Source organism: Maylandia zebra, linkage group LG14 (genome assembly GCF_041146795.1).
Source record: "Maylandia zebra isolate NMK-2024a linkage group LG14, Mzebra_GT3a, whole genome shotgun sequence".
NCBI classification, from domain to species: Eukaryota; Metazoa; Chordata; class Actinopteri; order Cichliformes; family Cichlidae; genus Maylandia; species Maylandia zebra.
Genome location: NC_135180.1, coordinates 13,138,009 through 13,164,226, shown reverse-complemented (window position 1 = coordinate 13,164,226; position 26,218 = coordinate 13,138,009). Strand labels below are relative to the sequence as shown.

The following is a 26,218-nucleotide window of genomic DNA, read 5'->3' as shown; positions in this document are numbered from 1 at the left end:
TCCGTCTGGAAATGGGGATGAGGCATATTTGGAGGCAGTTAGGTGGGGAGGGTGGACAGGCAAGGCCGGCAGCCGTGCCCTTGTGTCACAACATAGATCAGGGATGAGGCAGAGTTAAAGTAAGCAGGTAGATGGAGAGGTTGCAGTGTTATGGTGGTGCGCACAACTACTCTTGCTCTAAACACAGTACCTTGCTACTTCCTATTAACTCTCAGAACTGCCCAGATCATTGATTGTCCAGTTTGAGAAATTAAATGAGTTTAATCATTATGGTATACATCTCTTCTTTTTGTTTTAAGGAAAAAGGGGATCTTACACCATAAACTTATTTTAATAGGTGATTAGTTGGGTAAATAAATGAGAATTTGATGAAGCAGAGAATGGTTTAGTGGATGTTATGAGCTGGCCTTTTGATCCATGATATAAGAGCTCTTGCACCACTGGCTTTGCAGAGCGAGCTCTCTTGCCATACACTGCATTAGCAGGTGTGGATACTGGAGTGGCAGGGAGTAAATTGGCATTGGCACAGGAGAACACAGTTAGTAGCAATGGGCCAATGAGAGCGGGGTGAGGGTGTGAGCAGCAGCGTTTGGAGCAGTATCAAAAGAGCAGCGGTTACTGACCCCTCGCTCAGGTGGATAAAACTACTGGTCTCCTCGTGGGGGTCATCTTCGGGGGTTATGTGAGACCAGCTCCCCATGCTCTCTTCACTGCTAGCACTCATAGAACGCTTGTCTCTCTTCACTACTGCAGCCACGGCTGTCCTGTCCCTGTCACTGCTGGAGAGAGCAAACCGCAAGATGTCCACAATGTCGGCAGCAATGCTTTGGTCACTTTGGCTACTGTTCCTGCTCCTCTATGCACTACTATTGTTACGCAGACACCCAGATTTGTTACTACTAACCTCCTTTCTATAAGCCCATATCGGGATCATGTCTTACTGTAAACAGTAACTTTCTACAAATGACAAATGTCTTTGGAGTGTGAAATGATTATTAAAAAGAAAGCCAATTCCTTTGAATATCTTTAATGCACCAGCACACTGCATTTCCCATGGGCACTGTTGGATTTTCAGCTTTTTTTTTTTCCAGGACACTGATTAAATTAAGTCATAATCAGATGATTGAGAGCTGCCATCCTCAATTCTGCAGGGAAATCAGGTTTTATTGAATCGGCGAGTGACTGACTTGCACTCGCACACAAGGGACAAACACATGCACTCCACTTGTTTCTGGATTACACGTTTTATCAAGCGTTACAAAAAAAAAAAAACAAAAAAAAAAAAACAATAAAACTCTACGTTGAGCTTTCATACATTCCACTTATCGGCTTCTCTTGCACATTAGTGATGCTGCTCATACACTTTAGTGGTGTCATTACAGTCCAAATGGAAACATGCAGTCTTTGTTACCCCAGAAATGTGAACTAAAAATGTTCTCCTTGACAGTCCTACAATCTGCTGTCTCCCGTGAAAGCCCCTCAAGACATTTACAGCATTAGAATAAATCTCACCACCATGCCAAGTCCCTGTCTTGCTAAAACGTCAGTCTGGTTTCAATTACTCGTGTATCTGACAATGCAGCCCCCAAATTCTTTGTCATTTCGGCTGTCTCAGTAGAATCTCAGTTCCGATTCTATCTATTTCAATATCAGCGAGTGTTTTGTGGTTTGTTATCCTAGTGTGAGTGCAGCTTGTACTGATAAAGGGGACTTCAGCGGCCACTCTGTGGATAAAGGATGAAGCTGCTAAAAGCTTTCTGCACACACAGTACATCACCCAGACAATGTGAGTCACAGCCTAGCCAAACCTGCTAAAATAGATTAGTTCACCCAGTAAATAGATCCTCTGCGTGCCGACTAAGCTTTGATCAAACTCTATAAATAGCACTGTACACCTGCATTTTATGTGTTTAGTCCAGATTTTCATACTTTGTTTAAAAATAGTCGAGCACTTTTTTTATTTCTCTCCCTTACTCTTGTCAGAGAGATCAATCTCTACGTTTCACATCCAGTAGATGACTATTCTGCTGCAGGGTTATTAAAGAAAACTCTGCCTGAAGAAGGAGGGGTCGGACTCACACAAAAGCCTGTGAGCAGTGTAATACCTGCTGCTGTTGGTGGGAGCTCTCTCCGTATGCTTGGTAGCCGGCGTGTCTGATGACACTTCTTGATGTCCCCCTGTTCTTTCAGGGTTTGAGACTGTTTCTTCATCTCGCTGATCTCCTTCGATGTGGATCAGCGGCACATTTCTGGGGCCCCTTATGCAGGCTGAACCGCTGTCACTTCCCCCGATGCTGCCAGTTTGCTCCTGGCTCGACCTACTTCGGCTACAGCGTAGATGGGATTGCTTGAACCCCCTCCTCCTTTCACCAACAGGCATGTGCGCCTGTGGATGTGACCCAGGTGTGCCTCCACCTACATCTTGCTGTCCCCCCAGCGCAGATTTGCCAATATCCACTATGTCAGCTGCCAGGCGATTGGCAAACTGCTGCACATGGGGCTGCGAGTCTCCTGTGGCTTCCAAATCAATACTGTCTTCAGGATCAGCGATGATCTTGTTCTTTCTCATCAAGGACTCGATAGAGCTTGACCAGGTCTCATGAATTAGCATATCAGTAATCTGGTCAGTCTTACCCCTCTGATAGAGGCATGAGTCTGACTTGCACAGTCCTGTGGCTGACACAGAGTTGGTGGGGAAGATATTTAATGTGTCCCCGTGCACATTCCGCGCAAATCCATCAAAAGAGTTCGCTTTTATGGGCGAGTTGACAGTCAGCCGCGAGTCTGAGGAGCGCCGGTCTGGCACCGAAGACTGACGTATACAGAAGGGTGTTCTTAGAGGAGGTGGGAACAGGCTGTTGCTCCACTCTTTAGTCTTTGCAATGCCATATTCTTTGTTTTCCTTATCCATATCCCGAAGCATAAACCTGTAGAACTCCTCTGTGATGCTCTCGGTGCTCGACTGTTTAGACAGGCACGATGACGCCCTGACATTAAGGTGGCCGTTTTTCTTTGATGCAGCCTGCTGTACAGCAGCAGCCAGGATGCTGCTGGCATTCTTCCCTGCATAGTAGTCCAACAGAAGGTCAAAGCCTCTGCCCTCTGTCTCCATCTGGTTAACCATGAACCGAGAAAACTCATCTGTGATGCTCTCGCAGCTGGACTGCTTAGAAATCGAGCTGCCGCGACTCAAGTTCTGACCTAACCGGCTGCCCAGGCCCAGAGTGTTGGGTGTGCCGGATGGGTCTGTGTCTTCTTCTGGAATGCTCTCATAACTGGATGCCTTCCCACGGCTCCACCTCTCACACTGCAGTCTGCTGCGCTGCTGGCCTGTTTTGGAGGTATCCACCACATTGAGTTCAGGGCAGTTCAGGATCCTAGCCGTGACCTCAGAGGCAAAGAGGGCAAATGGGTCCTGCGGTTCGTCAGGGTTTACAGACTCGTCTACCACCCGGTTGACCAGCCGCTCCATTAGCTCTGGCTGCTCCTCAGTTTTCCTTTTAATTTCACTTAGGCGGGGCGCCCGATGTTTTCTGGAAGCTGAATTGCTGTTCTGACCCTCTTTTCTCCTCAGTACTGTGCGGCAAGCAGGGATCAAATAACCCTCAGGGACTTCAGCAGAGGACCCTTTAAGGGCACAGAACCAGGGCTGTTTCCCAGTGGAGTTTTCTAGACAGATTGCTGCAAGTTCTGTGGCCATAGACACCACCGTGGAAGCCAAATCATCAGCATAGCAAGTAATTGGTGTCCTGGACTCTGAGTCTATTCTGAAAGAGTTCAGGGAGGACTGAGGTGTCAGAGAGGCCTGTCTGCTGTCACTGCCTGTCCCCAGTCGTCCTCTCCTCTCTGTGACCTGAACTGGGATTTCACTTAAAGGCTCTCTGATTGCACCACTGCCCTGCTGGCTGTCAGAAAAGTCTTTGGCTGGCAAGGAAGTGGGTTTAGACTGAGTTTGCCTGCACAATGACTGCTGCTGTTGTTCTTTGATGTTTGCTGCCGAGGACGATGCAATGACATCACCTTCCTCAAGCGCATATTTCTCCTTCAGCCCTGCAACTGTGGATAACTTATCTGTGCAGTGCAGCACGCCGCTTAGATTCTCATTATGCCCAAATAAGCACTGTAATTGGCTTAATGGATCCTTGGCATCCTCCTTGATGTTAGCAGGTTCCTTAACACAAGCATCACCCTCTCGTGTGTCGCATGACCCTTGGTCACACGTGGAGATGTGGCTGATCTTTTTCTGTGTCAGGCAGAGAATATCAAACAGCAGATTGTTGACACTATCTTGCAGAAATACCTGAAAGCTTGGCGCCTCCTTCCCGGTACCCTCCAGTTCCTTTTTCTTTTTTGCCTTCTCTAAAGCGTGCTTGAATAGACTGTCTGCCACTTCATTTATTAATTCATCCACCTCCCTTTCATCTGTGTAGCTTTTTTTGGAAAACGTAATGCCATCTACTATCTTGTTATGCGTGGTTTCCAGCAGATGGGCTACACTCCTGTAGCCTTGTGGCTGAGTCAGCACCTCAGCTGCTTCCCGATGCAGGACTTCAGCAATGTTGGCACGAAATGCTTCAACGCTGGTTCCCTCTGCCACGCTGCAGTGCAGCGTGAAGGCTGCGGAGGCCTCGGCAGCAGACATCAGACCGCGGGACGCCGTGTAAATTTCAGCGGGATCCGTGTCCGAATCGCCGCCGTCTCCGGGCTCCTCCATTAAGTCCACAGCTGCGACAGCGCCGGCTACCTGAGCCATGCCACACATAGCTGAGGAGAAGGAGTACTCTTCTTTATCTTCTGGTTCCTGCAGCTCCTCATTGACGTCCTCTTCCGAAGCAGATTCCATGGCGAGCTGTTCTGTTAGCTGCGGGGTAGTAATAGTGCCAATAACATTGGCAGCACAGGCCAAAGCCACCTCTACATGTTTGGATACATGTCCGCCATTGTCATGGGGATTGTGAGCCTGCGTCTCATTCTGTTGCTTTTCTCCAGTTTTGGTAGCGTGATCGGGCACGTGAGGCACCTGGTTCTCCGGCCATTCTGCAGCCCCGTCAGAACTGTCTGGGCTCTGAACAATGACAATTTTAGGGAGTTCAAAAGAGCAGGTGCGCTGTTGGGAAGGCTGTTTAGTCTTTGAAGGGCTCTTGAAGTTGGGAGGGCAACTAGAGAGGGACACACTGATGGCTGCCTCTGAGGCAAAGGAGGTTTCATCTTGAGAGAGCCGTATGAAGGCATCCTGCAGTACCGACTCAGCCAGATTGGTGGCGTAGTACCCCGCTGACTCTTTAGTCTGGATGCTTGCTCGCTGATGCCCTTCCTTTTTCACCTCGGCATCCTCCCTTTGCTGATGACGTGCCAGCTGTCCCCGATGACTTGCAAGTCTGACACAGTGTTTCTGTGCAGCTTCTGGCACGCTCTCTCCCAGGTCACCGCTCTCTGGCTCTGTGAACAGACAGGGAAAAAATAAAAGCCGTGGAAAGAGAGAATGACAAACGTCTACACTGATTAGGAAGCAGCACCACCGGTTTCCAAAATGTCACATCAACAGTAGAATATTATCCCGATTTGCCCTCCACTGACTCTGTGTCAAATTAAAATTTCCCTTAGAGAAAATACATTTCTGAGTGCAACAACAATAATTATAATCTTTACCCAGCTGAAAACAAACCCTGCTGTACTCACCATTTCTGAAGCCGTCGTCCTCGCTGTCATCTCCCAAGTGTTCTGAGGCCGTCAGGAAGTCTTCCTCTATGGACGAGATAGAGCGATTGGTGTCATCATCGAGGCGCTGTCCAGCCGCTTTGCCCTGCTGACACTGTCGCTCTTTTCCCCACTGCAGGCCGATCAGGAACTTGTTGATCTCAAAGATGATGCTACCAGGCTGGCTCTTTCCTGAACACTGAAGCAGGCACACACCTGTGCATCTCTGCCCACCCTGAACGAAGCACGGACAACTTTCATGTACGCTCACACATACTCAATATATAATGTGTCCAAAGGTCTTAAAGTATTAAAAAACCCACTACAGACAACACATAGGTAAGCACAGTTAACACATAGTCACAAACTTTACTATAAATCTCTTAAAACATTATACAGCTCTATTGCCTGTTTTTCTTCCATATATTTGATATACTATTAATTGCTTCGGACCTGCTAATGAAAGTTTAATAGGCTGTGTAGGCTCCTATAGGGCTGTTTATTGATTCTCACAGCAGTTTTAAACATTTATTTATTGGATGAGCTTCAAAAAAGCAACCGCAACAGGGGATTTTTTATTTAATGACAAATACACCAACAGAAAGGCTTATTAGTTAGCTACGTGTCTGTATGTAATTTTTATTGCCGTTTAAAAATTCAGAGTATGGAATTAAAAAGCGACTTTTTGCTCGGTACCTGCAGGTGTGTTTTCTTTACACGCACCTGCTGAACAAAGTCATATTTGCGGTAGCGTCTGGATGAATTAAGTGTGAACGCATCCTTTGCATCGAAAAAGTTCAAACCAAATGTCTTTTTATCAGACTTTTTTTTTATGGAAATGTTTTACTCTTGATGTTTGCTGCTTTGTATTCAGACATACTTTGAATCCAGTTGTCTGTTACCGGCCCAGTTTTCACATGACTATATTTGGAACACATGCATCGCTTTTTTTGCACAAAAATAAAAGTCAAACCTGAAGTTGGTGTTTGCCAAGCTAGCAGTGTGCCTCAAAAGATGAAGACATGCTTTTACTAGACTAAAAATGGAAGAATTGCTCCATAAAACGAATGGACTCCCTCATGTGGGGTCTTTTTCCCAGCACAAAAGGTTCACATCTAAATCGCACAGCGCTGCTGTACGAGAACAGCTTGTGCTCTCGGCCAGTCAATCCAAAGGCTGGAAATACTTGTAACGAATAGAAAACCACTACAAACTTACCTGAGCTGAGGGGTGTGGGTGCGCTTGGCAAGCTTCTGTGGCTTCTAATCCACCCAGCAGTAGGATCTCATTTTCTTTCGGCTGGTGGACGGTCAGTAACTCAACAAGCTTTGGCAGATCTGGAGACACAGATGCCAATTTCTGCAAGACACAATCCAAGCACAGAGACAATACTAGATGATAACAACAAAGCGTTTAGTCAAGTCACTTCAAAGCTGAACATAATGTGCTCTCTGCGGTTCCAAGTCAGAGACACATAATTATAAAATTCTTCCTGTGAGAGGACTTGAACCATGTGGAATGATCATTGATCGCCCACCACCGCCAGCTGCAAAAGACTGCAAAATCTGCATATTTTCTACACAAATCATCCCTCTAATTCTGGGTAATGATCTTGAATCCATGGCAACTGAGCCAATGTATGTATCGTATGTGAAATACAAGGACCAGAGTTCCTGAGAGATGAAAAGTGGGAAGGAAGGGGGGGGGGGGGGGGGGGGGGGGTGCAAGGAGAGAACAAATGAGGGTGGAGGAGAAATCTGCTCACCTTGACGCTTTTGTCATCACGACAGTCAGTTTTCTGTGGGTCCAGATTTACAAAACAGACCTGAGAGTGAAGAAAAAGAGGGCGTCAGGATGACGGGATTTTACAGTAATTTTGAAGTTTCTGCACTGCCTGTCCATCAGCTACACTACAGAAGCCGTCTGTTCAGGCCACCACATTGTCATATTGACAGAGGCCTTTCTAAGGAGATGTTCTTGTCTCAGAGGGGCTGGTAGGAGCAGGTGTAAACCAGAAATGATTTTCTTTCCCCATGTCTCCTCTTTTGCTTTTCCTCTTCAGCTGTCTCCACGCTTTCACAGCGTGCCTGTCATAGTCCCCGTCTTTCATTCCCTGCCGGTCTCGCGTTCCCTCGGCTCTGACTGCAGGTTTAATGTGATGGAGTTCTCATGTCAGTACTGGGACCCCGGGACTGTCCAATAGCTGCTGTTTGATTCTGCAGCATACAACCTCTGCTCTAAGTTGGCGCAGCCAAGTTTGTCCTGTGTGGCTAAATGAATACAGCTCAGCTGCAACAGCATTGGAAGGGGAGTGCAGTTCACCTTGAGTAGCACCCCTACTCAATATGAATGTGCAGGGTGCTTCGAAGTGCCTTGGGCAGAGCGATATGTTTGCAATGCAATCACGATTTCATAATTTAAGAGAAGGAAATTATAGATACTCAGAGAGTATTACATATCTGTCATTGTTAATGGAAAGTATGAAAACATTCAGGATTAGCAAGGTAAAATTAGAACCAGTAGTTTTCAGTTATTGGCCTGATGTGATTGGCTGTTCCGTTTCTGTTTAACAGATGGGCATATATGAGAGCATTACTGTAATAACTATAATACAAAGGCAATTTCACAGAAATACAATGAAGGAAATTCAAGAGGAGGGTGACCCCGCGCTTGATCGACAAAAGCCACTAGAAGAAAAAGGTGTGTAATAGTCTGGGAGGTCACAAAGGAATCCAGGGAAGCAACTCTTGTTGACTCCTGCTCTGTATGTACTCCTTGCAGCCCTGCATGGAGAACATGCTGCTCTCCTGACAGAATCGTCCAGCCTGTCTGCAGTTTGCATTTAAAGGTCATGGTGGCAAGCCAGAGGGTTGTTAAAGAATGTCTTGTGTATGGATGTGACAAAAATAAAAATAAAAAAAAAAAATCCTCCAAACAGTTTATGTTTGGAGAAGGGGAAACCCGGTTATGTCCGTGCCATGCGTTGGGCTGACTGAGCTACATCTCGGTCAGGGCTGCTCGCCACGATTGATGGAACAATGAATTCTGAATCGTAGCAGCAAACTCCAAATGAAAATGTCAGGATATGAATTGAAGCAATAGAGAAAGTGGGTCATGCGGCAAACAGCCACCCTGAGGATGCGAGTGGTTTTATAGAAGATAGATAAGGGGCATAAAGTTAACGTTTTGTAACGTGACCGTAATCAAACAGAAATTACATAAAAGGACCTGAGGGAAGCAGTTCGAGTGAGGAAATCTACCAACATCCTAGAGCTGAAGCTGTACAGTGAGCTGTTTTATACAGAGAACAAGCCAAAAACTCCAACAAAGGACTGATCCACAGTTACTGGACATATTCAGTTGCACCTATTGTTGGATTATGTTCAGTATTTGGTTCCACCTAAGGTTTGCATATTTTGTGTCCTCACAAATCCCTGTGGGATTGTAGATAACAGAAAAACGAATAACCAAATCTAGTTTGTTTTCATTTAAAAAAAAAAAAAAAAAAAAAAAAAAAAAAAATTGGCTCTTGTTGATTTTTTTAGGATCATGAAAGGTCACAGTGTCTAACATCTAACCATCTGTTGGTTGCTCATTAATTTAGTCATTCTTAGTTACTGTGGTATCTTCTCTTCTCTCAGTGAACTTGGGGGTGGGGGGGAGAGAATACTGCTAGCTCTCCCTTTCACTGCCGCCACCTCCACGTCTGCTCTACCTGCTGATATCTAACCCCATTCTTTCCTCTACAGACCTGCAAAAACAATATAGATTCAAATAACCACATTTTGACGCCCATCACAGTTTGAAATAATTTCCCCTGAACCTCCTGAGGTGTGCCTGGCGTTTGCTGCTAGGCTTTTAAGCAGCAGTTGTGAGACGGCACACATACCTCACGACTTTCATCTTTTCCTCATTTATCTGTGTTTGCTTAAAGAAGATCTAGTCCCAGAAAGCAGTGTCAAAGTATAGAAGCCACAACAGATCCACATGTATTTTTTTGGGTAATTTTGGGGGGAAATAATGTCACATTTTCTAGCTGCAGATGTTAAAGTGAAGCAACAACTGCTGCGATAAATAGGCCAATGTACTCATGAGTTTATATTCCAACATGAGGATTTGCTTCTGCTGTTTTTGCCATCTTTAAAAACACAGTCAGGGCTTCTTCATCAAAGAAAATGGTAGAGTTAAAAGAAACAAAAGACTGATAACTTTCAAAGAAAGGGCAGTGACAAAAAACAAAAACCTGTCTGCAAAGTCAGATGGAAGCAGTCAAAATATCCTTCAGCCAAAAGCATAATGTGACACATTCAGAAAGGCCAATTCCCCCCTCACCTTCAATCTGCTATCTTCCAGTCAAACAATGATTTCTAAACTATGAAGGCTAATAGGATGAAAAATGCTGCTCGAAAACAGATTCAGCCAAACAGAAAAGATGTGAAGTTAATGGCAGCTGACAATGACAGAATCTATGAAAAGTCTCTCCAGTCGCACCCTGATGAGGATGGTGGATTTTTATTTAACTATGGATGGATGGATATTTAGTCATTCATTTATGTTTGTCTGGTGCCCTTCACGGGCCGCATGTGTCACCTATAACATTCTCCTTTGCTGACTCACTATCAAAATAATCAGAGCAATCTACTCAGCGAGGAGTGAAAGCAGTTTGCCGTTTTGCTCGTCTTTTCAGATCAGTTTACAGGGCGTGATGACGACCTTTTCTGTTGTCACAATTGCCGTTAAATGCCAGTGAGATGCACATCAGGCATTAGATTACACACCAGTATAAAAATATTTCCACATGCTGAACCTAATCTGATCCAAAAAGGAGGCTGATAATTGATTTTTTTAACTTCTTTCACTGTGTTTGGTTTTGTGTCTGCAGTTTTTCACTTCCTGTCCACTTGCTCATCACGGGATGAACAGCCGGTTCCGTTCCCTAGCTTATGAATGTCTCAGCAGTATTCGCTTGTGCTGATTATTTGGAAATGTTCCCAGAGAAAGCCACCACGACATCTCCCACCCGTCTACCAACACGTCGCCTGCGCACAACCCACAGGCAGAACAAATAGAGCGATCCAGACCCGTGACCTTGAGAGGGGACTGAAGCAATTTAACACTATCAGACGGCGAGAGTCGAGATGAGGTTGTTCTACATTTGGGAAAGGAGAGGACCATTCAGCCGTCTCATGGTGACGCAAGAGCAGGGACATGCTCTGATTCTATCAGACATAGTGGACAACACGCAGGTGCATCAGCCCGTCTCTGAAGGACTGACCAGGTGGGTGAGATAAAGAGGACAAAGAAATGGTTTGATGTTAGAACGTGATGAAGAATAATGGGCTCCAGTTTTGAGCAACAGCCAGTAGTAAGAGGTTATTAGCTTTGACTTATATTTTATATCAGTAGTTACATTATGGCTTCATAGTGTAGTGGTTTAGACCTGGGAGGAGATACAAACCTATTTGGGGTTGCATCAGGAACGACGTGTACAAATCTCTTGACTCAAATATGCAGTGAAGCTGATTAACGGATAAAGGTAGCTTATCACTAATTATATTCATTTTCTAAGTGAAGTTCATGGTTAAAGTTCCACTAACTGATGGAGTAACAAACCTTGGACATGCTGACATTTACAATAATCACCTTCGAGGTGGTTTATTGAGCCCGCTGAGCAGCCGCAGAGCATACTAACACTCATTTGGAGTGTCTGACCACCTCATGGGTCTTAGATCAATACTCCCTCTCCGTCTGAGATTTGACTGCTGCTTTCACCAGCTGATTGCTACCTACCTTAAAACAGAATAATTGCTACGATGCCTTCCAGTCAGGTTTTAGACAGAACCACAGCACTGAAACCGCTCTGACCAAAGTGTTTAATGACATATGTCTGAATACAGACAGTGGAAAAATGTCAGTCCTAGTTTTACTGGATCTCAGTGCAGCATTTGATACAGTTGACCACAACATATTACTCAAACGACTGGAGAACTGGACGGGTCTTTCAGGAACTGTACTAAACTGGTTCAAAACATACGTAGAAAACAGGAAATACTTTGTATCAATAGGTAACTTCACATCTGAGCAGACAAGTATCACATGTGGAGTTCCCCAAGGTTCCATCTTGGGACCCCTTCTGTTTAACATCTACATGCTCCCACTGGCACAGATTATAAACAACAACAAAATAAACTATCACAGCTATGCAGATGACACACAAATATATATCACAATGTCACCAGGAGACCGAGGCCCTGTACAGGCTCTTGGTAAATGCATTGAGGAAATCAATGACTGGTTGTGCCACAATTTTCTCCAGCTAAACAAAAACAAAACTGAGGTAATAGTCTTTGGCGCCAAAGAAAAACGATTACAGGTCACCAGAGAACTTCAATCTATACATCTAAAAACCACAAACCAGGCGAGAAATTTGGGTGTAGTGATGATGCAGACCTAAACTTAGAAAAACACATTAAGACAATAACAAAGTCAGCTTACTATCACCTCAAGAATATATCAAGGATAAAAGATCTGATGTCTCAACAGGACCTGGAAAAACTAGTCCATGCATTCATCTTTAGTAGGCTTGATTACTGTAACAGCATCTTTACAGGTCTACCTAAAAAAAATCAGTCAGACAACTACAGCTCATTCAGAACTCTGCTGCTCGAGTCCTCACTAAGACCAAATAAGTGGACCACATCAGTCCAGCTCTGAGGTCCTTACACTGGCTGCCTGTCCGTCAGAGGATAGACTTTAAAATTCTGATGCTGGTCTATAAAGCTCTGAATGGTTTAGGACCAAAATACATCAATGACCTCCTGACCCAATATGAACCATCCAGATCCCTCAGGTCATCTGGATCCGGTCTTTTATCAGTTCCCAGAGTCAGAACCAGACACGGAGAAGCTGCATTCAGCTTTTATGCTCCTTATATCTGGAACAAACTCCCAGAAAGCCTCAGATCAGCTGAAACACTCAGTTTATTTAAATCCAGGTTGAAGACTCACCTGTTCTCAGCTGCATTTGAATAAAGCACCAAATCCACACTTTAAGCTTAAATTTCAAAACTTACATTTAACTACTGATTTTATCTACTGTTCTGATTGTATCTGTTTTGATTTTATATACGTTTGTTTGTTTGTTAATTAGTTTATTTGCTTGTTTTATTCAATTTTAAATTATGCTTTTTATTTGTTCTTGTTTCTAATGTCTCTGTAAAGCACTTTGAATCACCTTGTTGTTGAATTGTGCTATACAAATAAACTTGCCTTGCCTTACCAAACTGAACCAGGAGCAACAGTGAAAGCAACGAGAGCTTTCAGAAAAGAAAAAGCCAAAAGGGTTCATTTCTATCAAACAGCTGTTTCACAGAAAGTAACGGTGTGATTTAAGAGTATTGTGAAAATAAATTGTAAATTTTTTTAAGGGTGTGCACGTCTACACGCAGGCTCGTGTTCGTGTCAGAACTCTGGCTAAGACCTGCTGTTGAGCGTCTCCCCACGCGTTCGTGCTTCACTAGGTGCTCAACCCGTGAAAATTTACAGCTGTGCTCGGCTTCAGCCCAGGTGGTCAGTGTGGGAACTCGGGGTGACTCTGACCACCTGTGCTGACAGACCACCAAAACGGTCAGAGATGACCTTTACTAGAGAAGGAAAACAAATTTCAGTTTTACCAGCGAGCTTAGGTGCTAGATGTCCTCGCCATTGTTTTAACAGACTTTAAGGAAAAACAAGTCACATACTGAACTTTGAAGCCAAACATGTGTTAAATTGCACATTTATTTTTGGAATTAACCTTGTGAAATGTTTGATACTGCTTAACAAACAAGCGGACCATTGGCTATTTTTGGGGGCCTTTTTATGGTGTAGCTGATCAGAGATTACATTTTTCTTTGATTTAACCTTTATACAGGTACATGTCTCATTTACAGAGAATTGTTTGATGATCACTAGCATAACATATCACCCCTCCATTTTGAGCCTATAGGAATGTAGTGTGTGAATGTGCGGAGGATTGCCTGATACAGACAAAATAAATGTTAAACACAGAATACTTGTCAACATGCTGAAATTGTCCACAGGGCAGTTGTACAGTTTTAGCTTCTGTATGATACAGTTAGATTTATAGTGAGTGTCCATCTATGACCCCAACTCTGCAGGCATGCACACATCCTGCACAGGGGTACAATTGTCCTGACTTATTTATGCATAAAATCCTATTTAGCCAAACTGTCAAGCAAGCACATTTCTTTCTTTGTACTAGTGCGCACGCACACACACACACACACACACACACACACACACACACACACACACACACACACACACACACACACTTTACAGATAGAGTTTCAAGACAACATTATGTGCACAGACATGGTCAATATAAGAAATCATTACAAACATTCTGCGTCCTTTGTCCATCAAAGCCTCGTTCCTCCAAAGCAGCCCCCCTCTCTACTCCCTACTCTGATCCTCCTACACACAGCTGCTGCTGCTCTTGGTTCTGCTGTCTCCTCTTTCTCTTTTAAGAGTGGCTCTTTTTTTTCATCATTGCCTTAAAATACATATATCCTGAACAACCCTATTTACGCTTTCTCCTCATCTTTCCCCCCAAAAAACTAACAATAAATTCCACAAACGTGAACTAATTACTGAAATAATACTACATAAATAGTAGTACTTGTCAAACATTTACTTTGGTCTTTTTATGCAGTTGTCCTGCAGGTATATTTTGCATGTCCTTCGTTTCCACTGGTGGTGTAATTAAAAAGAAGAAAAAAAAAAAAGGAAAAAAAAAGGAAACACATGGACATGGTCCCAAGGAAACACATGGACATGGTCCCAAGCTTCCTTTATTTCTTTCTTGTAATGCGTTTTGACTTATCTCGGTAGCTGGCAACTTTAATTATAATCCATTTTAAGTGTAGGTGAATGCAAACTACGTTTTTGAGGGAGGGGGGGGAGAACAGCAAGGCTCAGTGGCTCTGCCATATTAATTTTGCAAGCTACACTGTGCTGGTGTTGAGACCAGACAGGCATGCTGTTCACACAGACTGATGATTATAAACAGCCTGAAATTGTGGTCGTACATTTAAGTACCTGCCTATAAAATGCATAACATCAGCTGTCCACGAGGCCATAAAGGAAAAGAACACATGCTGCACACCGAGACTGGCCAGGCTTAGTCGCTTCCTATTTGATATGCGTGATCAGATATAGCTTTAAAATAAAAAAACAACAACAAAGCAACAACATGTACTATTCTCAAATCCAGACGTGAAAAAGAGGTTAATTTTAAACAGCTGTGCCTTTCTATTGCTGAATCACGCAGTGTTATACGATCACTGCTTGGCAGTGAGCTGCTGAATTTAGCGCCCCAGGCTAAAAGAATGCTACATACAATGTTGTGAAAAAGTATTTGTTCGCTTGCCACTTACATGTTTCAGCACAAACAAGTTTACTTGAGTAATAACTTGAGTAAATATAAAATTCAGTTTTTAAATTATGATTTCATTTATTGAGAGGAAAAAACAAAAACAAACACTGTATGAAAAGGTAGCTGCTAGCTTTCCACACCCAGGCCTGATTACTGCCAGACCTGTTGAATCATGAAATTCTTTAAATAGAACCTGACAAAGTGAATAGACTCAAAAATCTCAAAAGGCATGATCTAAAGAAACAGATGGAAAAACAAAGCTGACATCGATCAGTCTGGAAAAAGTTATCTGGAGGCTTTGGGACTCCACTGAACTACAGTGAGAGCCATTATCCTTAAATGGAGAAAACTTGGAAAGGTGGTGAACTTTCCCAGGAGTGGGCGGTCCACCAAAATTACTCCAGGAGTGCATTGATAATTCATCCAGGAGGTCACAAAAGAAGCCAGAACAACATTACAGAACTGCAGGACTCACGTGTCACAGTTAAGGTCAAAGTCTGTGTTTCAACAATAAAAAAAGGACACTGAGCAAAAATGGCTTCCAACGGAGAGTCCCAATGAGAAAAACAAAGACCCGTCAATGATGATCCTAAGACTGATAAGGCAACCCCTAAAGTATTTGGAACGCCTGAGTCCTGTTCCATCTGCTGTAAAACTAACACAGCATTTCATAAACAGATCATCATACCAACAGGCAAACATGGTTCTGGGGTTGCTTTGCTGCTTTAAGACCTGGGCTGTAATTCATGGAACCATGAATTCTGCTCGCTACCAGAAAATGGGGAAACCCTCCAATGTGACTGAATTAAAACCATTGCCAGTTAACACAAAATGTCTTGACTGCAGTTCTTGCTGCCAAGATTGGCAGAACCAGTCATTAGGTTTAGAGGACAAGGGCAGGACAATGCTCTTTTACACAGGGCAGGTAGGTTTGAGTAGCTTTGTCAAAATCTGTTTGATGATCTGAAACATTTAAGTGTGACGCAAAAAAACTAAGAAATCAGAAAGGCGACAAATACAGCTGTCGTCTTCTGATTCTTCTTACTATATATGTCAGTTGGGTTGACAGATGTATACATTCACCAAAGGGTCATATTTTTCAGTAAATACAGGTGGAAACATGTCAGTAGGATCTTTTAAGTGATCTCAAACCTTAAAGGACTGAGGTGAAAATGACTAAGAGTAGGTTACAGGTCTCTGAAGGCCCCGGGTAGGTGATGCTTCAGTTTTTGAAACGCATACATTCAATTGTGTCTACACATTTGGAGAAGTGCTGAGATGAGCTAACAATACAGTTTATCACAAAGTTTGCAATGCAAAGAATGATTTGGCTTTATCACTGGATGAGAGTGCGTAGGAAGTTAATCAATGCTATTTCTATTTACATCTGTTGTACAGTTACACTCCCATTTCCTCTCTCCAGAAATGTAATCCTATTATCACCAACCCCAAATCCCTTCTGGTACGCAGCCACAGAAACACAGTAGTCATACTAATATTAAATCTGTTAAATAAGACATTACAGTAAATATAAGTGCTTTGAAGCAATTTCATTATTAGCCATCATTTTCATATTTTTTTTCCTCCTCCACTGCTTTTACTATCTCTATTGTCACCTTGCTAGGCTAAGAGAAACGCGTGCGTCCACGTTCAAAATGCATTGTTTTAAATTTGTGAAGTCACTGTGCTAAAGCCAACGCACGATATTAAGCCAGTGCATAAAATTACACACCTCCCAAATGTGTTACTGCACATTAGGCTGGCTTCCAGCTCCAGAGACAGCTACACATCACCTAAACAAGACCCCGTCCAAGCTACACGTTGAACTAAGACTATACGATCAATATTAAATAAACATGCACTAAAAACTAGATTTCCAACACACTATGGATTAAGAATGGTATGTCGCTCTAGTTTATGTGCGTTTGAAGGCAGGTGAGCAGATACTTTTGGAAATACAGTGTCTCTCAAAACAATTTGGGAAGAGGGAGGGAAATAAATCTTGGATGCCTCTGCACTGTTGCCCCTGAGCAGACAAATTCATCTTCGCCTCAACTATAAATATTCAGACTTAGTGACACACAATCTAATATAAAGACAAAAAAATAGGAGGACTTTAGACCACAGCTTTGCACCATAAGCAAAAATCTGTCAAAAAAGACAGACAGTCTAAAGAAGAAACTGCGAGAAGTGGTTTAAGTCTTGGATGAAGGAGGTTTTGTTTCCTGCTCCGATCCTGCTTTAAGTCAGCGCTGCTGCCGTGGCCGATGGCATATTTATTCTGTCCCCCCCTTCTCTCTCTGTCAGGAAGGGAAAGGTCAGGACACGACACACTACCCAAGTGAGAAGTGTTTGAGTCTCGTGATGAATAGGTCATTTTCCTACATGGACTGCAGTTCAAAGGGGAAGATGGATGGAGAGAGGAATGGAAAGTGTTCGGCAGAGGCTCTGAAGGCTAACCTAAACTTCTCGTGTCAGTTTGGGAAACATTTCCTGCATGTGAAAAGTGCCGACAATAGTTTAAATATATGGACTTCTGCTCTCTCTAATTCTTCTTTTATTGCTGGAGTTTTATGAACAGCTTAGTTTTAAATCATGTTGGTAAATAAATGCAAGTAGCAGATAGAACAATAGAAATTCGCAGAGGTTAAGCAACAATTTGCCTCGCAAATGAGAAAAAAAATTAGGTGCTGCATTTCTCTTCAAAACGCTCATCTTGTCAGAGCACTCAGGGGTGTGATGAAATTCAGTGTGACTATCGCAGCAACATGACACTTCTCTGTGACTTCATGCATTAAAACATGAGTGAATGATCAAAGGTGACAACGCGATGCAGCCAGAGGTGGATTATGGAGCGAAACACAGAAAATCCAGAGCTTTTATCTTTTATTTAGCTCACAGTTTTTGGCCTTCCACACTCATTTTAGACTACTCCTGTTCCTAAACACACAAACACTGATGCTTTTCCCCCTTTCCCTCACTCAAGCGATCATTCCTTAGAAAACTTAACCTCATAGACTTGTTGGCCTTTGGATATCAAGGTTTAAACTGTACATATTTGTATATAAAAGTACATTTTCATCCCTGTGCTTCTTTTATGATGGCATTAACTGTAAATTCCAGTTTGACTGATTCTCTGTGCAAGCTGCAGAAAAGCTGAACGGTGAATTGAGAGTCACGAGAGCGATTTGTCATGTTGCAGTCCGAGAGCGTTGCTCCAAGGGGACGGGTCTCATCTGTTTGCAGTCGTATTAACGTTTTCCTCTGATTCATAGAAAACAGTAGAGTAAAGAAAACAAATGGCCATTGTATTATTTATACAAAACCTGAAGATTAAGATGCTAGGGCTTACGTTATATGGAAGAAAAATTAACACTGTCTGCATAAACTCAGGTAGGAGCTTGAGAATAGTCTTCTGCAGAGTCGTCTTTATTTTCATGTTGGCACTGGTCACACACAGCTTTTCATGGAAAGCAAAAAAAGTCCCTCCGTCCCTCACATCATTTACAGGCATTTATGCATATATAAGCTTTCTTCACATTTCAATCAGGTTGAGGTTTGGACTTTGACTGGGCCACTGCAGCAACTTGATTCTTGTTTTTCTCCATTTGCTGGTGTTCTTGGATTCATTGTCCTGTTGCACGATCCAGTTATGGCCAGGTTTTAGCTGTCAGAAAGACAGCCTCGCATTTGAATACTTTGCTCTGCAAAGTCTAAGGAGCTTGGAAAGAAATGCATCTGGACTTCCCAGATGCTCCCAGACTCCTCTTTCAAATCATCTGAGAAGAGTGAAAGAAGCCATCTATGTCCACTGCGAATGACCATCTTTGAACAGAGGCCTGTGTCTTATGACACCAACTGTCTGCCATCTATAATCCAGTTTTGAGATCCCTTCCCAGAAGCCTCAGCACCCACTCACAACTTGGGCCATTTGACCTCAGAAAATCACATGATAGGGTGGGGCTAGGTTTCACCTGAAACCTTGGCTGATTGTGACCCACGCCCGTTTTCACACCTTGGCTCGTGTGACTAGGTAGAGGATCATTAGGGGGTCCTCTTGGGACCCACTTGGGTACACTCCCATAGGGCTTAAAATCTGGGACTCTCCACCAATCGCTCTTAGAACTGAAGAAGCTTCTTGGATAAGTTTCCTTGAAGACCTTTCAGCTCTTAAGTCCAGATGCTTTTCTTTCCAACCTCCTTAGACTAAAATGACCTGGATGACTCAGAACCTTAGCAGAGACATATCTGCTGTACAAAGTTCATGGTTGGGTCAGTAATTTTGCGGTATCCAGATCCTTTGGCAGCAAAATATAATCAGCCCTCCACCTTAACAGCTGGTATGAGATGTTTGTGATGATATGCTGTGGTTGGTTTTTGCCAAGCATGGCGCTCTGCATTATGGTCAAACATTTCCACTTTGATCTTGTTTGTCCAATAGACACTGTTCCTGAGGTCTTTAGTTTACATGTGACTTTGCAAACCTAAGCTGTGCTGCCATCTTCTTTTAGGAGAGGAAGAGACTTTCTCCTGGCAACCCTCCCGCACAAGCCGTTCTTGTTCAGTCTTTTTCTAATTGTACTGTCTTGAACTTTAATATTTAACACATTTGGGGTTTTTTACGCTTGCTCTGAGCATTACACCGTCTGACCTTAAGGTGAATTTGCTGCGACATCCACCCCTGGATTGTCTTGTGTTGCAGTTTGTGTCTGGATTGATGCTACAGACCAAGAAACTGCCAATCTTTCTGATTTGATAGAGGTGCGCACACTTGCTGATGATTCAAGTGCATCTGATTAGCAGAAAGTGGCTGCCACTTGTCCTTTTAACTCCTATGAAAACTGTATGCATGTACTTATTTTTTCATGGTTGCGCAACCAGTGGATAACAGGTGCATTTTGAGCGATGTACAGATCATCAGCCCTCTATAAATCTATTAAACTTAAAGTAGACATGTTTTCATCTCGTCCTTTTTTCTTTTCCTATGTAATCTTGCAACTCTGTTACTTTGGATTATTTTTATTATTAAACATGCTCAAAGATAATAATAAAAAATAAAAAAAAAGGGTCAGTGTATGTCTAAGTAATTCCTATAAGGCAAACACTCAAAAACCCCAGTAGATAATAGGATCATCTCAGAGACACAGCTCTGAAACCCTAACCAACTGCTGTTCAAATGTTTTGTTTGTGAAAGACAACCAAACTGAAGCAAGTTGGCTTAAATTGATGGCGACCTTAAACAGCTTTTTGATGAAAAATGCAGGATCAGTATGTGAAACACAGGAATGTTGGGATCTCGGTGAAATAGAAAACTGACAAAACACAGTTGTTCGAAGCTTGTGCACATCATCTACAAGAATGCCGCTCATGTCGGGTGGTTGCAGGAACATTCAATTCAGCATGCAGCTGCTCACACTTCCGAAGTGTGACATGAGTGTGAGAACGGTGCTCTTTGCTAAATTACTGCTATTCCTGTTACCTTGGTAATGATTACCAAGCACTCGAGGCATCTTTTATGGATGGGGGAAAACAATGTGCAAGCACTTTATTGCTTATTAAGTGGTGTATTACTGCCACTTACATTAGCTACATAAAACTGACCATCTTAGCCTGTGACAGAGATAATTATAGAAATTAAAAGTAACTCTTGCTCGTGTATTGATTCAGTAGCGAGGATAAACTGTAGTAAGTTCAATGGCACTGGTTAGCTAAGGCTTGAAAACCCTGTTACTGTTTGTTGTGTTTCACTGCAGACACACCTGTCAAATCCCACTTTAACCCCCAACGCTAACCTCAAAAATGTGCTGTGAACTGAGAGCAACAGAAGTAGCAATAAAACAATAAAAATCCACGGCAGGTCTGTGACACTGCAGTTTAGCATGGCGATAATAAAATAATAATAATAATTATCAGTGATTCTAACATGGTGATGTAGTGCTTATCATGTTAACCATTAAGAACATTTACACCTACAATCTGGATGATTTGGGGAGAATCAGTTTGGGATATTTTCTACGACTGCCCTTCCTCACATCAGAAAATGCACATCAGGAAATTAAATTCCACTTCAAAAACTACTGGAAATATTCAGTGGACAGAGCATGTTGGACAGTCAATCCCGTAAATATTGGCTTTGTTATTCACAAATCGGTGCAATCCAACATCAACTTTGCACAAGGGAACTGTCTGTTTATGTGATTGTGGGATGCAGTACCATTCAGACAGAAAATGACATTGAATGTGTACATCATGTATAAAAACGTAATGACAACTCGCTGCAGATGACCTGCGTGCTATAAACTGACAGAATCATTAGAACTTGTAGACGTGGAAAGCAAAGCAGCTTTTGGTCCATAGAGCTGGTCCTGCAGTCAATGAGATGAGGCTGCAAGATGTGACCGGTGATTTAGAAGTGTTGCTTGGATTCTCCTGGTAAATATGTGTAGATTACATATAAATGGGATTTTTTTTTTTTTTTTAAAGAAAAAGTCAAGAAGCAGGGAGTCATAAGATAATCTGCAGCTGAAGGTAAGAAATTTAATTTTATCCCGGAGGGGCTTGAATGTAGACTTATTATTAGGCTGTGACAGCGTGAAAGAATATGCCATTCTTATTGAGAAACAGCTGGTGTTATTAGAGAGAACAGATTGTGTACTTCAGCTACTTTCCTTAATGAGTCCCACCTACATTAAAGATTGTGAGACTCCGGGGTAAAGCATTTTATTAAGAGCGTTGATCTAGTTTATGTCACATTTCAACGATGGTGTAAAATTGAACTGATATGCTTGAAGGATCAAACACTGGCCATTCCCGAACAAGAACCAAGTGCCTTTTAGCCCCTGACAGATGCAAATCCTGAATGTAATTCATACTGAATTTACAATTCATAAGACAGAGTGACGCTAAGGAAAATAAAAGGCTTCCACTCAGTGTTTGCACTCTGTTAATTTACAATTTCACAAAGTGAACAAAACAGCAAATTGAAATGACGTGCGAAAAGTGTTCACGCGACAGACGTAACGTCACTGAAAGTGATAAATGATTATCAAAGACCCTGCTCGTTAAAGTGAGCTTTCAAAAGCAGAAAGCAGAATAGAGCTGCAGTTTGTATCTACTCAAAGTTTCTGAGTAGATTATGAGCAAAACCTTTCAGTTAAATAGCAACAAGAAGCTACCACGAGCCTGCTGTAAAATATCTGTTTTTAAAGACACGCTCAGTGGAAGCAGACTGAAGATGGGCCTTCACATCGTTCCTGCCTTAAATTTCAAACAGTTTCCTTTCCATCGCTGAACATAAAGACTGAACACTAGAGCCGATGTGGTCAGACTTTGTTGCCAACGCGTATGCTACTCACCATGGTGCAGCCGCCCTCCATGTCGTCATCCAGCAGGCCCAGTCTGCACAGAGCCTTTTCATTCCTCAGCCAGTACTCCGATGAGTCCAGCACACTGTTACTGCACAGAACCTGAAGCACACAGATGAACTCTACTCAGATGCACCAACGCACACAGCGAATGACACCCACCCCCCCACCACCACACACACACTTTCTGAGTCACCCATCCACTTTCATCTGCCACTCTGCTTTCCCTTCAGGAGGATGGGATCAATTGACCTTTCTCTAGGACATTTATTTCAGTTTAAGTGTCCGCAGCTAGGCATCAGAAATCTGTCAACTAAGCAGTCACAGATAGTGTCCTCCCTTAGGTGATATTTTCATGAAACCCTAGGATGAAACGTAAAATCACGCAGCTGGTTATTTATAATGTTCTTCTCCGTAATAATCTAGTGTGTTGTAACTGCTGGCCAAGCTGTTTTAATAACCTCTCAGTTGCAAAAATCAGTGATCCTCTTATGACAGTAATTGGTATTGACCTCATTAAATGCATCTGTGATCTTTTATTTGTAAAAGAAGATTGTTTTGTACTACTCAAGTGCAGCAGATAAAAGGTTAAAATCACATTTTATCCATTAATAGCATTCTTGTGCAATTATTGTGACACGTGACTGCGTTGTTCATTCTCACTATGTATTTTTAGTGACAAACCATGTCCCCCCATGCTTGCACCCTCTGGAACAGGCCATCTGTGCAGGCCTTCAGCCAGGTAAAAGTGACGCAGGGTCAGCTGATCTCACCGAGAGCGATAATATCGAAGGCTGCTGCCACAGGTCAGCGGAGCCAGAGGCCCAATTATAAGATAGATATCACCTTCTGTCTGTACAGGACACTTTGGTGGAAGTCAGTTAAGAACATGAGCAGTAGGCTAATTAGACTCCACCAGCACACATACATAATGTACAGTCAGGCACACACACCCAAAAGATCTACGGTACACACACTTTGAAAGGAAATTCAATCTAAGCCACCACCTCAGCCCACTGATCTGTATTATTTCTCGTCCTGTCTCTGTGGCACTGGGATGTGATAAATCTACTGGGCTGACCCGGGGGGCCTGACTGTTCCTCTTATTACACAACCCCTGAGCGTCACTGGCACCCAGGAGGAGGAAATGAACATTTCTGGCACTGCTAGAAACATATAGACTGATGGAAAGGCAAATATGACAGACAGGTGCACAGAAACATGAGCTGAGAAACAAGCAACCCCCCCCCCATCCTGTTATATCCAAGATGCTATGACCAAGACAGGTTTTGAACACCCAGTCTTACCTTCTTACAGGCGCTGATGGACGATGGCACTGCACTCTCTGTGCTGCCTCCCTCCACCTCGATAGACTCTGAGCCTTCAAACATGGCAGACGACTGGAAGTTACTGCAAGGCAAAAGGGCACAGAGTTGACTTTGTCAGAGCGAGTTCTCGTCAAAGACTTCCCTTTTTAAAAAAAAAATCTGGAATCGGTAAAGAGCGGTTATCTGGGCTTACTGGAGCGGCCCATTGACTGTCACATTTGCTCAAACTGTAAAGCTGGGACACTCATCTGTTGAATTAAGCAAACAGTTATTGTCAGACGGGAGATGCATTTCAATATTCTGCACCGAATACTTCATTCACTTCAGCTCGACCCTTCATAACCCAACGAGACAGGATCAAAGCCATTACCCATGCCTGAGCCCTGATCCTACAGTCAAGAAAATGTAACAGTTTATATCCAACCAAAGTGACATTTCTAATGAATAACTGAAGTTGATTTATTATTTATTTATTGTCTGTGGATGTCAAGACCCCTTTTATCGCATCATTTGTTAAGTAAAAAAAAAAAAGTGGTCTTCTCCCCCAGAATGAGATATACAAATACATTCTGCATAAATGTAAAGCCAAACCTTTGTTGCTTTTAGCAGGAGGCTTTCATGGTATTCACAAGACTCTAAAGTGGTTTCCATTATCTGAAATAAACTAATATCAAACAAGCATGGAGCAATGGCAGTGCACCGTCCAAACATCAGAGCTTCTGTGCCAGATCCAAAAATTTGACTTGGAAAGCAGCAGCAGGAAAGGATCACAACATGTGACCTTTATTTGGAGCGCAGGACAAAATTATTGGACAAACTGTAGTGACGGGCGTACCTGTCAGAGTGCACAACGAGACGAAACACCGCAAACTCCAAAATCTCAGAAAGGCGTCATTATCCTCTATGCATGCTTTCACTGAGATAAGCCAAATCGAAGCTTATCCGGAATGGCATTTATGAGGATCAATTTGGAAAATGAAGAGGCTGGGGGTGCATATTTAAATAGGAACAGCTGTTTTTTTCTATAATCCACATATTTCAAAGCAAATTAAAAGCATTCTGTTTCCAAAGTCCCCCCCCCCCCCCTTCCCGGGGGAATCACACAACTGTATCCGTTTGCAGTTAATGAACATGTCTGATGTAAATAAACTGTCACCAGAAAAATGAGTTTGCTGTGAATGTCCTGAACCACTAGGAAAAAAACAAAATAAGATAAAAATAATGTACTGGAGATAAGTGGATATGACGTGCTTTAAATAGGCTGCTGTGTCTGCAAGGCGCACATCAAAACACCCATTACACACACACACACACACACACACGCAATGATTCTGCGGTGAATTTGTCGGATGCTTGCACAAAACTAGATGGATGCAGGGTGAAAAATGGACGCGGGAAAACGCTTTTAAAGGGAAAGAAACGAAAATGGAAAAACGCCATAAAGCGGTTTGTTGGTGGTTTTCATGCACACGATGAGCGTTTATCACAGAAAACTGAAGACGAGGGGAAATGATTTGTCACGCGCGACCTGCTTTCTAATCTTTGCACCTAACGACCTCTCCATCACGACACGGTGATGACTGACAGTTATGTGCGCTCAAGTGCTCCCGGGCCCGAGGTAACCAACAGGCATCAGCCTGAAGTGAGGACACAATTAACCCCCTGCGATGTCTGGTTTTTAGACACGTCACCCTCCCCGGGTCTGCTGCTGTAATTCACTATGAAAGCTTGTACGATTGAGGATTTCATGCTCAGGGATGAGCGGGCCAGTTTACTGGTCCACAAGCTGGTAATTTTTGACGTTATCTTTGAGATTCCACAACTAAAAATAACCAGCGTGGCAAATTAAGATCTATAGACTGCACGAGCCTTCAATTTCACCTTCGACTACATGAAGCAGAAGACTAAAACTTACCAAGAAGGGGCAAAAAAATAAATAAATTTGGAAACGTGACTGCTGCCACTGTCAGACATTTCTATCAACTAAGCCAGGCTGGGTAAAACACCTTATTAACGGCAGAGCACTGGCAATAGCCAATAGCCTTCTCTGAAAGCAGCTCTGGTGTCACACTGCATGGATTTAGTGCGTTTTTCCCCCTCACAGTAAACAAGCACTCTGCACAGCACTGAAATCCCCACGTTGTACACCTGGAGCCTATACAACAAATTACACGCCGCACTGGCACATGTTGTAGGTAGACTTAAACTACCTAAAACACCATATCCGAAAATATCACATTAAAATTCTGTGCGAAGCCCCCCTAAAAAACATTAAAGTTCCACTCGAGTGAAAGAAAAACACCACAAAGTCTGAACAACATGCTCTCAAATCAGTTGCTGCACAGACAGATTTCGTTTTGGAATATGTGGTCGTCGATGTGTTATTTTTCT

At 43.0% G+C, this 26,218-nt stretch overlaps 1 protein-coding gene across 7 annotated transcripts in view; it reads right to left on the bottom strand.

The window, feature by feature from the left end:
* sphkap (SPHK1 interactor, AKAP domain containing) overlaps positions 1-26,218 on the bottom strand; it is a 123,562-nt gene that overhangs the window by 4,589 nt on the left and 92,755 nt on the right. For 5 of the 7 annotated variants that reach the window (XM_076892247.1, XM_076892249.1, XM_076892248.1 and 2 more), the window contains 7 exons: positions 23,807-23,909; positions 22,491-22,601; positions 7,463-7,522; positions 6,916-7,056; positions 5,680-5,932; positions 2,106-5,439; positions 624-779 (listed from right to left, as the gene is read on the bottom strand). In XM_076892247.1, coding sequence (XP_076748362.1) covers positions 624-779; positions 2,106-5,439; positions 5,680-5,932; positions 6,916-7,056; positions 7,463-7,522; positions 22,491-22,601; positions 23,807-23,909 — 4,158 coding nt within the window. Of the gene's footprint in view, positions 1-623; positions 780-2,105; positions 5,440-5,679; positions 5,933-6,915; positions 7,057-7,462; positions 7,523-22,490; positions 22,602-23,806; positions 23,910-24,020; positions 24,041-26,218 lie in introns of those variants that run through there. The other 2 variants (XM_076892250.1, XM_076892251.1) reach the window with 2 other exon arrangements.